This window comes from Euprymna scolopes, chromosome 7, assembly GCF_053919585.1.
Source record: "Euprymna scolopes isolate OS-2025 chromosome 7, ASM5391958v1, whole genome shotgun sequence".
In the NCBI taxonomy this organism is placed as follows: domain Eukaryota; kingdom Metazoa; phylum Mollusca; class Cephalopoda; order Sepiida; family Sepiolidae; genus Euprymna; species Euprymna scolopes.
Genome location: NC_136488.1, coordinates 80,954,209 through 80,968,237, shown reverse-complemented (window position 1 = coordinate 80,968,237; position 14,029 = coordinate 80,954,209). Strand labels below are relative to the sequence as shown.

The window sequence follows — 14,029 nt, the reverse complement described above, 5'->3', positions numbered from 1 at the left end:
CGAACCCGAAGCATCGAGGCTAAGGCAGGAGAAAAAACCTGACACGTTACCCCTACGCCAAAGAGACCTACAATTGAGAACGGATAAAATTAAACCTTTGCAAACATTTGTAGGTGGTTTAAACTAACATCATATTTTCTAGGTCAAACATGACGTCATTGTCGTAGTAGCAGGAGGAGAGAAAATGAAGTAAGGATTTTTTCTGCACCCCCTCCTTGTAGAAAAGGGTCCAGTTTAGGGTGAAGGAATTAATGTTTTTGGCAAATATTTCGATATTTGTCATCCAAGATGTCAGGCTTCAAAATGATACCAATCTCATGAAAATCCGTCGCTTCTGTCGAAAGTTTTTGCGAGACATACACACACACATACATACATACATACATACATACATGCACACATTTTCACTTTTATATATATATAGAAGATAGATAATGATTTAATGCTAAAATCTGTTTTATGAAAATGTACTTACATGGAGCAGGGATTCTACTGGCTTCTTTTAGATAATCCATTTCTCTCTTTGTCCGGGAACGAAATGCTGCTTCTGCTGAGGGTCTATTTGATGAATGGGTGTCTACCTAAAAAATGGAAGAACCAAGAGAAAAAAATGTAAAAGTTTTATTTATAAAGGGAAACATTTGAAAAGTAAAAGAAATAACAGGGTGGTTTATACACGTTAACTAAACCAAAAACGGTATTCTCCATGTGTAACATTGTCCGGGAATCAACACATTGCAGTCTCAATTGCAACGTAGACAAAGTATAGAAAAGAATTTCAACTCACTTTTTTTTTGTAAAAATGATATTTATTTTCTCATTGCTATGATTGTGATGTCACTCAAGTGATAATCTTCTCGAAGTGCTCTCGAACGTCATCCATGCCTCTAACGTGATCTTGAAGGTTATTTTCGTCTCTAAAGTGATCTTGTTTTCAAAGTCTTTATTTTTCCTTACCGGCGACATCATTTCGCATGCATTTGCACAATGTGACACTTGCTTACCTACAAAGAATGGTTTCAAACACTAAATCTGTTTTCAGTTCAGCAAGGAAGGGCGTGAAGGGACCCGATTCTGGTTTACAGCATCATCAACAGAAAATTAAATCTAACTTTTTAGGAATTTTTCTCCCAAAACGCCTAACTGCAGTCTCTACAAAAACATTCAAAAGATATACCCTCGTTGTTTTTGTCTCAACAGAAGAAAGACAAGATTTTCTGTGTGAAAGAATTTTTGTGCGCAACGATACATATAAAATATCTAATTTCGAAGTCACTTGTGGCAAACATTCAGACGGTATACAGATGTAAAGTTTTCTTTCTGTTTTTTTTTACATGGCTTGTTGCACTTTGCTATTTCTTTGCCAATGAAATTGATTGGCTGAAAGTCAAGCAGTAGTAAATATTTTATTTTACTACAGAATATATATAAATATACTACTACTACTACTACTACTGATAATAATAATAATAATAATAATGATAATAATAATAATAAAATAATAAGAAGAAGAAAAATAATAATAATAAAAATAATAATAATAATTATAATCATAATAATAATAACAACATAATAATAATAATAATAATAATAATCATCATAATAATAATAATAATAATAATAATTATAATAATAACATCATAATGATAATAAAAATAATAATAATGAAAATAATAATAATAATAATAATAATAATAATAAAATAATAAAAATAATAATAATAAATAATAATCATAATAATAAAAATAATTATAATTATAATAAAAATAACAATAATAATAATAATGAATAATAATGATAATAATAAAATAATAATAATAATAATAATAATAATAATAATAATAATAAGAAGAAGAAGAACTGGACAAAAGTTTGTATGAAGTACTCTTGTCGTTAGTTTCTCAAATTCAGCTAGTACATTTTAGTCCGCACAAATCGTTCTGTAATCTAATGAAATGAAATTATGTGCTGTATTCACATCACTACTACTACTACTACAACTAGTAGTAGTAGTAGTAGTAGTGGTGGTGGTGGTGGTGGTGGTGGGAATTTCAGGCAGCTTATTGTCACTTAAGTTCCAGAGAAGACTAACAATTGATAACAGTAAGAAATCAAGGGTAAACAGCTGCTGCAATAATACAAAATACCTAGAAATCTGTGAAAACTTGGTGTTACTCAAACACTAGGGAACACCACAGATTATTATTAGTGAGTTTTCACTGGTGATGGCCTGTGATAGTGACTAACTAAATATATTTCCAAAAAATAATGAAACTTTTCTCCATGAAGTAAAAAGGGAAAAGATACTAAGACCTGGGGTGAAAAAGAGTCAGAGGTTGCAGGCGAGAGGGGAAAAATTATTTGGAAAGGAATTACACTGTGTATTCTTTAAGAATATTAAATTTAGAGATAATGACGGTTGGAAATGGTTGGTCAGGGGTGATCTTAAAAGATCTACTAAGAACACTTTAATGGCAACCTGGGAACAAGCCACTTACATTAGGTCCATCAACCACTACATCGACAAAACTGCAGAATCACAGATATGCAGATTGTGTAATGAAACGGACGAAACATTAGTGCATATTATATCAGATTGCCCTATGCTAGTTTAACATCAATTTAGAAAATGGAGACACAACAAAGTCGCTCAGGTTCTACAGAGGAATATATACAAACTCCATGAATTTGACCAAATTCTACAGGTCCTACATTAGAATATATACAAACTCTATGAAGTTGACCAAATTCTACAGGTCCTACATTAGAATATATACAAACTCCATGAATTTGACCAAATTCTACAGGTCCTACATTAGAATATATACAAACTCCATGAATTTGACCAAATTCTACAGGTCCTACATTAGAATATATACAAACTCTATGAAGTAGTAGTAGTAGTAGTATTGATGCTTCATGAGAAGTGGTATGAGCATAAACCAGAAGTGGTATAGGAAAACAACAATGCCAAAATTCTTTGGGATATACACATATAAACTGATAAGGTCCTTGAACATTCCAAACCAATTGGAATGCTTAGGACCATAATTAAAAGCCACCAAATATTGCTTAATTACTTCACAGCTTAATTAATTCATAGAAAACGTCCAAGTAAAGATGACACCAAGATATAAACTGCCTGTTGCAAATTCAGATTCCGTTTGGATAGATTTTTATACACTCATGTGGCATCATTACCCATTCGCCTGAAACAGAAAACATCTTAAAACCACACAAAGACTTATATAGGGCCAACCCCTTTTCCCAGAACTCACTCCCACCTCTATATCGAACTTTTGAACTTTATTTTGGTGTACTTCTTGTGCTACTCATCGACATCGCGAAAGCAAATCCTATTTTTTGCTGTACACTCTCTTTCCAAAATTGAATGTAATCGTTTTTTTTCTTTGCTCGTTTCGATATAGTAGTAATTAAATTCTCTTCCCCACATTGTATTTCATCATTATTTTTGTTATATGTGTGTGCCCTTTTAATTACTTGATGTGAATTGCTATTTACACTTGAATTATACTTCAATGATTTTGCATTGTCTTTTGCATGTTGGTTCTGTTTCTGCTTTCTATGCACATTGCCTTAAACAAGAGAATCCTCTTCCCCTCGTCTTCTGTTATTAACAGTGGAACTCAGAGACCTAGAATTTTTTTTTATTAGCATTTTCACCCTAACCCTAACTCCCCTGCAAGGTCACACACTTATCTCACAGCCGTCAATCACCAACGTAATTCTTTCTGCAAGTCTTTTAACAACTTTAGGTTTTAGAATGCTTTTAGGGCACAACCTAATAAAATAAATAATTCAAAACAAGCTTCTGAAATGACGAACGCAACAACTTCATAAAATGTAACACAGAAAAGGTTTATTAATGAGAATGTGATATGCTCCTGGTCAAAAGCTGGACTCCGGCCACCTGGTGCTATCACGGTAGTTATTCCAGTGGAATCGTCGATACCGTTAGAAATTACCGAGGTGGAGAGAGAGAAGAAAAGGGAGGTCCGTTCTGTTTGGTGTCTCTCTCAGTAAGCACGAGTTGTTGTTCTTCAAACCCGATGCTGGCCAGTTTCCTTAGGGGATAGGAAGGATCAATGCGCCGTACCCCTGATTGGTCAGTATGTGGCCAAATAGCACAGGGGAGAGGCATTGATTCGAGGAAGAAAAAAGTTCCATTTGTTTCTGCTACATAACCCCCTGCTTAGGCTGAAAGCCGACAGAGAAAAAAGTAGCATAACAAAAGGCGAAAAATAAAAATGTCATTTTATTGTATTTATTTTTACCAGAAAGAAAAAAAATGTTCTTACTTTTGTGTGAAAAGTTGGGGAATATTTGGAACTTCTTGTAATAGAATTTGCATCTTTTTGTAATAGAATTTTTTTTTTTTTTTGAAAGAAGGGAAAACAAGGAAAAAATATTTTCTTAACAGAAATACCAAGTTTTAATTAGTCTCTTTGGCCAATGTATCCGTCGACCACTACGTGTAGTGGTGACATGATCGTCTTCATTTGGAGCATTAACTTCAGGTGCATGCATGTTTTGATGCTGTGTGAAAGTAGGGGGAATGTGTGGCTCATGTGCTTTTGTGCCAAGAAAGGCTTTTTTTACTCTATCAATAGAAACAGTTTCTCTTCTACCACTGATATCTAAAGTAAAAAGTTTATCGGTACGTGAAAGCACGCGATAGGGGCCAGTATAAGGTGAAGTTAGGGGGGGCTTTCACGGCGTCTTTTCTAAGAAAAACATGAGTCCAAGACGAAATGTCCTTTGGGACCGAAGATCTAATGGTCTGTTTCCTAGTGTGCATCAGTGGGAGCTTACTAAAATAAGCTTGCAGTCTGTTGACATACAGAGCTGAATCGTTTGTTGTTAACTCTATCGGGCTCAACATTTGACCAGGCAACGATAGAGGTACTCCATATACAAGTTCAGCTGAAGAGTATCCCAGGTCCTCTTTGGTAGCAGCACGACAGCCAAGAAGGACAACCGGTACATATTCGCTCCATCGCTGTTGGTCAGGGTAAGCACGTAATGCTGCTTTCAATTGGCGATGGAAGCATTCAATCATCCCGTTAGAAGCAGGGTGATAGCTTGTAGTATGGATATGTTGGATCCCTAGAATCCTGGAGAGTTCCTGGAAGAGGTGGGATTCAAACTGTACGCCATGATCAGTGATGATGGTGGTGGGAACTCCATAACACGATATCCAGCCTGATATAAGGGTTCGCGCTACAGACTCAGCCGAAATGTCTGTGAGGGGAATGGCTCCAGGCCACCACATGACATGGTCTATACAGGTTAGGAGATAAGTCAATCCCTGACTGACCGGCCAAAGTCCAACCAGGTCAATGTGCACATGGTTAAACCAAGCGTCTGGAGTGGTGAATGTTCCAAGAGGTGCACGGATATGCTTGTGCACCTTTGACTTTTGGCAGGATACACAGCAACGTGTCCAGGCAGTGGTATCACACCTCATATTTGGCCAGAAAAATCTAGCTATAATCAGCTTCACTGTGGCTCTGCATCCGGGGTGTGCCAAAAAATTGTGTAAGGTGTCAAAAACAATTCTACAATGAGTCATTGGAACGAATGGTCGAGATGAATTCGTTGAAGTGTCACAAATGACCTGCGTGTCCGAGGTAGGCACGGGCAGGTATGCGAATTTGCAAGTTGCAAATTCAGGTGACGACGGATCCAACATGTCCAGCAGACTTGGCTGGTTTAAGGCCATCTGCTGCAAGTCAATATCCAATGGTGAGGACAGAGAATTAATGGGAAGGCGGGACAAAGCGTCTGCCACAGCATTCTGCTCACCTGAGATATGTCGGATATCGCTGGTAAATTGCGAAACAAAATCCAAGTGGCGCGTTTCATGGGGAGAATATTTGTCCGGCTTAGAACGCAGTGCGTATGTAAGCGAACAATGATCAGTGTAGATCACAAATTGACGGCCCTCAAGTGAATGTTGGAAATGTTTCACTGCGAGGTACATTGCCAGGAGTTCACGGCCAAACGTGCTGTAACGTTGTTCCGCCAGTTTCAGCTGTCTTGAAAAGTATACGAGAGGTTGTAACTGCTATTGGTGCTGCTGTTGCAACACTGCACCTACAGCTGTGCCTGATGCGTCAACGACCAGAGAAAACTGGGCATTGGGTACCGGATGTGCAAGTAGAGATGTTGTCGCCAGTTTTGTTTTCACTTCATTAAAAGCCTTCAGCTGGATCTCATTAAGTGAGATTTGGTTATTTTTCTTCTTCCTGTTACATAACATGTCGGAAAGAGGAGCTAGGAGATCCGCACAGTGTGGAATAAAGCGTCAGTAATAATTTAACAGACCGAGAAGTGCCTTAGTTGGCAAAGTGATGTGGGTGGTTGAAGGTCTTGTAGAGCCTTCACCTTTTCTGGTAATGGAGATATACCGTCTGGGCTGATAATGTGGCCCAGGAAAACTAGTGATATGTATATAGACACACACATTTACAAAAAGAAAAAGAAAGAAAAACACACACGCATATATTAACTCTTTTACCACTGCCTTTTCCTTCCAAGAGTATATTTTTCTATTTTTTTTTTTTTTTGTGGAATCTTTTTCTTTTCGTCTTTTAAGTATTTTCTGTCATATTTTTGTTTAGTGTTAAATATTTCCCCTTTTTCATCACATGTCCTATCTATATTTTGGATAGTTAATTTTTTTTTTTGGTCTGTTGTCGCTTTCTTTATATATATATATAAAATAGGTGCCACGAACCTAATAAAAAAAATAATTAAATACAAGCTTCTGAAATGACGAACACATCAATTTCATAAAATGTAACACAGAAAAGGTTTATTAATGAGAATGTGATATGCTCCTGGTCAAAAGCTGGACTCCGGCCACCTGAGGCTATCACGGTAGTTATTCCAGTGGAATCGTCGATACCATTAGAAATCACTGAGGTGGAGAGAGAGAAGAAAAGGGAGGTCCGTTCTGTTTAGTGTCTCTCTCAGTAAGCACAAGTTGTTGTTCTTCAAACCCGATGCTGGCCGGTTTCCTTAGGAGATAGGAAGGATCAATGTGCCGTACCCCTGATTGGTCAGTATGTGGCCAAATAGCACAGGGGAGAGGCAGAAAAAAAGTTCCATTTGTTTCTGCTACACTAATCTATTATTCTTTCGTTATAGAATGAGAGACTTACTCTCTTGTTTTGCAATATCAGGTGAATATTTGGAATTGTCAAAGTTGTCAATCAGTTGGTGTTTATTAGTGAACTGGGTTCTGCCTTGCTTAGAAAAGGAAATGCTAGAAGAAAATTCCCAGGAGTCCATTAAGCAATCGAATTACAGGCAAGAGAAATTGTCAGGATCGAAATTGGAAATCAGAAAAATAAGAACTGCTGTGGGTATCGGAATCAGAAAAATTGTGCTTATTTTCCGATGCCAAAAACGATTCCTTCAATTTTTTTTTTCATTTGATTTTTTTAAAAACAAATATTCCACTGCTAGTATTAATAATAAAATAATAAGTCTTTATTGATTTTAAACTATCAGTAAAACTAAAATATATAGATCACCCTACTCTCACAAGGGTGTTTTTATGTTTGAGAAAATATCTGCACATTTAGTATGTATTTTTGCAATAATCAGGAAAAATTACAACTTTATAGTTAAAGATTTAGAGATTTATAAAGAATCGGAATCGGAAATTGTATTGGAATCGAGAATTTAGTATGGAATCAGTATGAGAATCTAGTACAGAATTGGTAAATTGTATTGGGAAAAATATTGGAATCATCCCATCACTAATAAATACATTGATCCTGTGAATATTCAGTGTCCATGTTCATCTATTTAACCCCAAGTCAACTTCCAGCTGTATGAAACCCAAGATGGCTATGCAGTCCACATGTAGAGTCCAAATAAAGCTCCATGACATAAAGAAAAATCTAATAACATGAAGTGCTTTTATTGAATCTTTTACAAAGGATTTTTTGGGTATAATTTGTTATTCATTAAATTTCCCAACTAACCTTATACTGATTTGGAGCTGGTGTTGGCTCAGCCTCTATTTTCTGTGCAATTACTTTGTGAAAAATTCTTGTATTGCCGGATCGATTAAAATCCTGTCTTTGGTCAAATGTTGAAGGAAGGAGGACGGAGGATCCTCCTTGATGTTTTGAGTTGAACATTCCTGTAGAGCGTTTACTCTGGAGTGCAAGGGAGAAAAAAGTATAGGTCAGAATAATAGGCATATGAAAAATTTAAATAGACATACAATTTACATGAGATATATCTGGAAAAATAATTTATTTGGGAGAAGATTTTCAATAAACACAAAATAAAAGCATACGTTTTGAAAATGAAATGTAGTTATTCAAAAATCCTGATGAACAATGTTCAATTATATTTTGGTTCAATTTGATCTAAGATGAAATAAGCTTACTTATTTTTTGGAGAAGATTTTCAATGAACTCAAAATAATAATTGTTCATGCATTCAAAAGTTCCTATTGTTTTTGTTTAGAAATTTATGAGGTCATCTAACAGTAGCTTGTATTCAATAAATTATTTCAACAGAACAATTAGAATATATACTGTATGAGATATATATATATATATATATATATATATATATATATATATATATATTGTGTGGATCAAACCTACAACCATCGAGTTGACAGTTGGCAGCTCTACCCATATTTTACCATTTCTAACGTATGGTATGGTTTAACGTTCTTATTTACGTAATATATATATATACGGCATAATCACCTTGACACATCGGTTCTTGCCAGATCACCGAAGTTAAGCAAACTTGAGCCTGGCTAGTCCAAGATGGGTGACCATTTGGGAATTCTAGGTGCTGTATGTGCTCTCTGCTCATCTTGGCATTGTTCCCAGTCGTCCAGTATATCAACTTGCCATTGGTATGTAACAATTTTTATTCAGGAGAGGCGTGGTTGGAGACTGCACAACTCTTACCACACAAATTTCACATGCAGTAACACTTGCAGTGGATATCCATAGTCTGTCAAGACTGAAGGAAGCCACATATATATATATATATATATATATATATATATAAAATGCAAATATATTTTTTTTTCGCGCCTTTTAACATCTTTTTGTCTGGGTCATTTTGACATTTGCTTTTCTATTTTATATTTAATTCTATCACCATTTAATTTTTTTTTTCCTCTTCTTCTTCCCTGATTTTTCTTATTTACATTATGTCTTGGCAGCCGTGTGAAAAGCATATCTTATTTTTGTTTTATTAATATTATTGGAATTTTTCCCCTTTTCCTTGTACATATTTGTGAATTATTTCATGGATTTCGGTACTTTGGATTTTTTTTGAACCATCTTCTAATTACGTGATTTCCTTGGATTTTACTTGTGCAAATGGAAATTCAATTAACTTTCTTGGAGCTATATTTTTGGATTTTACCGTCATTGGATTATTTACCTTCCACCAGACTATCCATTCACGTGTAATCACCTTTTTCTTCACCATATTTCCTCTGCTTCACTTTTTGTTATCAAGTAAGATCTTTTACTTACTTGCAGTTTCATCAAATACTTTTGTATGCAAAAGCCGATCCCGCATTTTGCTAATTCCTACCTTCTGATGAGAATGAAAGTATTTCTTCGAAACTCCGCAAATTAAGGACTATCCACTTATCAAGTGTTTCCTATTCAGATTAAATATATTTTTAACTCTTTTTCAAAGTGTTTTTAAACATGTTTTATTAACTGTTTGCGCTTATATATAAATATATATATATATATATATATATATATATATATATATATATATATATATTTTAATTTTCCAAATTTTTTCTTGCTGGATAAGATCAATAATGATTGAAACGGTCGGCACATCGTAGCAAGATATGACTATATTTGCAAAATAAAGAAAAAAAAATGATATATAAAGAAAATTAAAAAAAAATGATATATAAAGAAAATAAAACAATGATATATAAAGAAAATAAAAAATGATATATAAAGAAAATAAAAAAATGATACATAAAGAAAAAAAATGATATATAAAGAAAATTTTAAAAAATGATATATAAAGAAAATTTAAAAAAAATGATATATAAAGAAAAAAAATGATATATAAAGAAAATAAAAAAATGATATATAAAGAAAATAAAAAAATGATATATAAAGAAACAAAAATGATATATAAAGAAAAAAAATGATATATAAAGAAAATTTAAAAAAATGATATATAAAGAAAATAAAAAATTATATATAAAGAAAATTTAAAACAATGATATATAAAAAAAATAAAAAAATGATACATAAAGAAAATTAAAAAAAATGATATATAAAAAAAATAAAAAAATGATAAATAATAAATTAAAAAAATGATACATAAAGAAATTAAAAAAATGATACATAAAGAAATTAAAAAAATGATACATAAAGAAATTAAAAAAAATGATATATAAAGAAAAAAAAATATATGAAGAAAATTTTAAAAAATGATATATGAAGAAAATAAAAAAATGATATATAAAGAAAATTTTTAAAAATGATATATAAAGAAAATAAAAGAAAATGATATATAAAGAAAATAAAAAAATGATATATAAAGAAAATAAAAAAAATGATATATAAAGAAAATCAAAAAAATTATATATAAAAAAAATAAAAAATGATATATGAAGAAAATAGAAAAATGATATATAAAGAAAATAAAAAAATGAAATATAAAGAAAATGAAAAAATGATATATACAGAAATTAAAAAAAATGATATATAAAGAAAATAAAAAATTATATATGAAGAAAATAAAAAATGAAATATAAAGAAAATGAAAAAATGATATATAAAGAAAAAATAAAAAAATGAAATATAAAGAAAATAAAAAAATGATATATAAAGAAAATAAAAAAATGATATATAAAGAAAATTTTTAAAAATGATATATAAAGAAAATAAAAAAAAATGATATATAAAGAAAATGAAAAAATGATATATAAAGAAAATAAAAAAATGATATATACAGAAAATAAATAAATGATATATAAAGAAAATCAAAAAAATGATATATAAAGAAAATAAAAAAATGATATATAAAAAAAATAAAAAAATGATATATGAAGAAAATAAAAAAATGATATATAAAGAAAATCAAAAAATGATATGTAAAGAAAATAAAAAAAATGATATATAAAGAAAATAAAAAAATGATATATAAAGAAAATAAAAAAATGATATATAAAGAAAATAAAAAAATGATATATAAAGAAAATAAAAAAATGATATATAAAGAAAATAAAAAAATTATATATACAGAAAATAAAAAAATGATATATAAAGAAAATCAAAAAAATTATATATAAAGAAAATAAAAAAATGATATATAAAGAAAATAAAAAAATGATATATGAAGGAAAAAAAAATGATATATGAAGAAAATAAAAAAATGATATATAAAGAAAATAAAAACAATGATATATACAGAAAATAAAAAAATGATATATGAAGAAAATAAAAAAATGATATATAAAGAAAATAAAAAAATGATATATAAAGAAAATAAAAAAATGATATATAAAGAAAATAAAAAAATGATATATAAAGAAAATAAAAAAATGATACATAAAAAAATACAAAAAATGATATATAAAGAAAATAAAAAAATGATATATGAAGGAAATAAAAAAAATGATATATGAAGAAAAGAAAAATGATATATAAAGAAAAGAAAATAATGATATATAAAGAAAAGAAAATAATGATATATAAAGAAAATAAAAAAATTATATATAAAGAAAATAAAAAAATGATATATAAAGAAAATAAAAAATGATGTATAAAGAAAATAAAAAATGATATATGAAGAAAATAAAAAAATGATATATAAAGAAAATAAAAAAATGATATATAAAGAAAATAAAAAAATGATATATAAAGAAAATGAAAAAATGATATATAAAGAAAATGAAAAAATGATATATAAAGAAAATTTTTAAAAATGATATATAAAGAAAATAAAAAAATGATATATAAAGAAAATAAAAAAAATGATATATAAAGAAAATAAAAAAATGATATATAAAGAAACAAAAATGATATATAAAGAAAAAAATGATATATAAAGAAAATTTTAAAAAATGATATATAAAGAAAATAAAAAATGATATATAAAGAAAATTTAAAACAATGATATATAAAAAAATAAAAAAATGATACATAAAGAAAATTAAAAAAAATGATATATAAAGAAAATAAAAAAATGATAAATAATAAATTAAAAAAATGATACATAAAGAAATTAAAAAAATGATACATAAAGAAATTAAAAAAATGATACATAAAGAAATTTAAAAAAATGATATATAAAGAAAATCAAAAAATGATATATGAAGAAAATTTAAAAAAATGATATATGAAGAAAATTAAAAAATGATATATAAAGAAAATTTTTAAAAATGATATATAAAGAAAATAAAAGAAAATGATATATAAAGAAAATAAAAAAAATGATATATAAAGAAAATAAAAAAATTATATATAAAGAAAATCAAAAAAATGATATATAAAGAAAATAAAAAATGATATATGAAGAAAATAAAAAAATGATATATAAAGAAAATAAAAAAAATGAAATATAAAGAAAATGAAAAAATGATATATAAAGAAATTTAAAAAAATGATATATAAAGAAAATAAAAGATTATATATGAAGAAAATAAAAAATGAAATATAAAGAAAATGAAAAAATGATATATAAAGAAAAAATAAAAAAATGAAATATAAAAAAAATGAAAAAATGATATATAAAGAAAATAAAAAAATGATATATAAAGAAAATAAAAGAAAATGATATATAAAGAAAATAAAAGAAAATGATATATAAAGAAAATAAAAGAAAATGATATATAAAGAAAATAAAAAAATGATATATAAAGAAAATCAAAAAAATTATATATAAAGAAAATAAAAAAATGATATATAAAAAAAATAAAAAAATGATATATGAAGAAAATAAAAAAATGATATATAAAGAAAATAAAAAAATGATATGTAAAGAAAATAAAAAAAATGATATATAAAGAAAATAAAAAAATGATATATAAAGAAAATGAAAAAATGATATATAAAGAAAATGAAAAAATGATATATAAAGAAAATTTTTTAAAATGATATATAAAGAAAATAAAAAAATGATATATAAAGAAAATAAAAAAATGATATATAAAGAAAATAAAAAAATGATATATAAAGAAACAAAAATGATATATAAAGAAAAAAATGATATATAAAGAAAATTTTAAAAAATGATATATAAAGAAAATAAAAAATTATATATAAAGAAAATTTAAAACAATGATATATAAAAAAATAAAAAAATGATACATAAAGAAAATTTAAAAAAATGATATATAAAGAAAATAAAAAAATGATAAATAATAAATTAAAAAAATGATACATAAAGAAATTAAAAAAATGATACATAAAGAAATTAAAAAAATGATACATAAAGAAATTTAAAAAAATGATATATAAAGAAAATCAAAAAATGATATATGAAGAAAATTTAAAAAAATGATATATGAAGAAAATTAAAAAATGATATATAAAGAAAATTTTTAAAAATGATATATAAAGAAAATAAAAGAAAATGATATATAAAGAAAATAAAAAAAATGATATATAAAGAAAATAAAAAAAATATATATAAAGAAAATCAAAAAAATGATATATAAAGAAAATAAAAAATGATATATGAAGAAAATAAAAAAATGATATATAAAGAAAATAAAAAAAATGAAATATAAAGAAAATGAAAAAATGATATATAAAGAAATTTAAAAAATGATATATAAAGAAAATAAAAGATTATATATGAAGAAAATAAAAAATGAAATATAAAGAAAATCAAAAAAATGATATATAAATAAAAAATAAAAAAATGAAATATAAAAAAAATGAAAAAATGATATATAAAGAAAATAAAAAAATGATATATAAAGAAAATAAAAGAAAATGATATATAAAGAAAATAAAAGAAAATG

At 27.6% G+C, this 14,029-nt stretch overlaps 1 protein-coding gene across 4 annotated transcripts in view; it reads right to left on the bottom strand.

Annotated features, from left to right (window-relative positions):
• Positions 1 to 14,029, bottom strand: part of LOC145279794 (O(6)-methylguanine-induced apoptosis 2-like) — a 137,838-nt gene that overhangs the window by 63,308 nt on the left and 60,501 nt on the right. For all 4 annotated transcript variants that reach the window (XM_080131124.1, XM_080131125.1, XM_080131123.1 and 1 more), the window contains 2 exons: positions 8,019 to 8,195; positions 476 to 581 (listed from right to left, as the gene is read on the bottom strand). In XM_080131124.1, the coding sequence (XP_079987250.1) occupies positions 476 to 581; positions 8,019 to 8,195 (283 nt within the window). The remainder of the gene's footprint in view (positions 1 to 475; positions 582 to 8,018; positions 8,196 to 14,029) is intronic.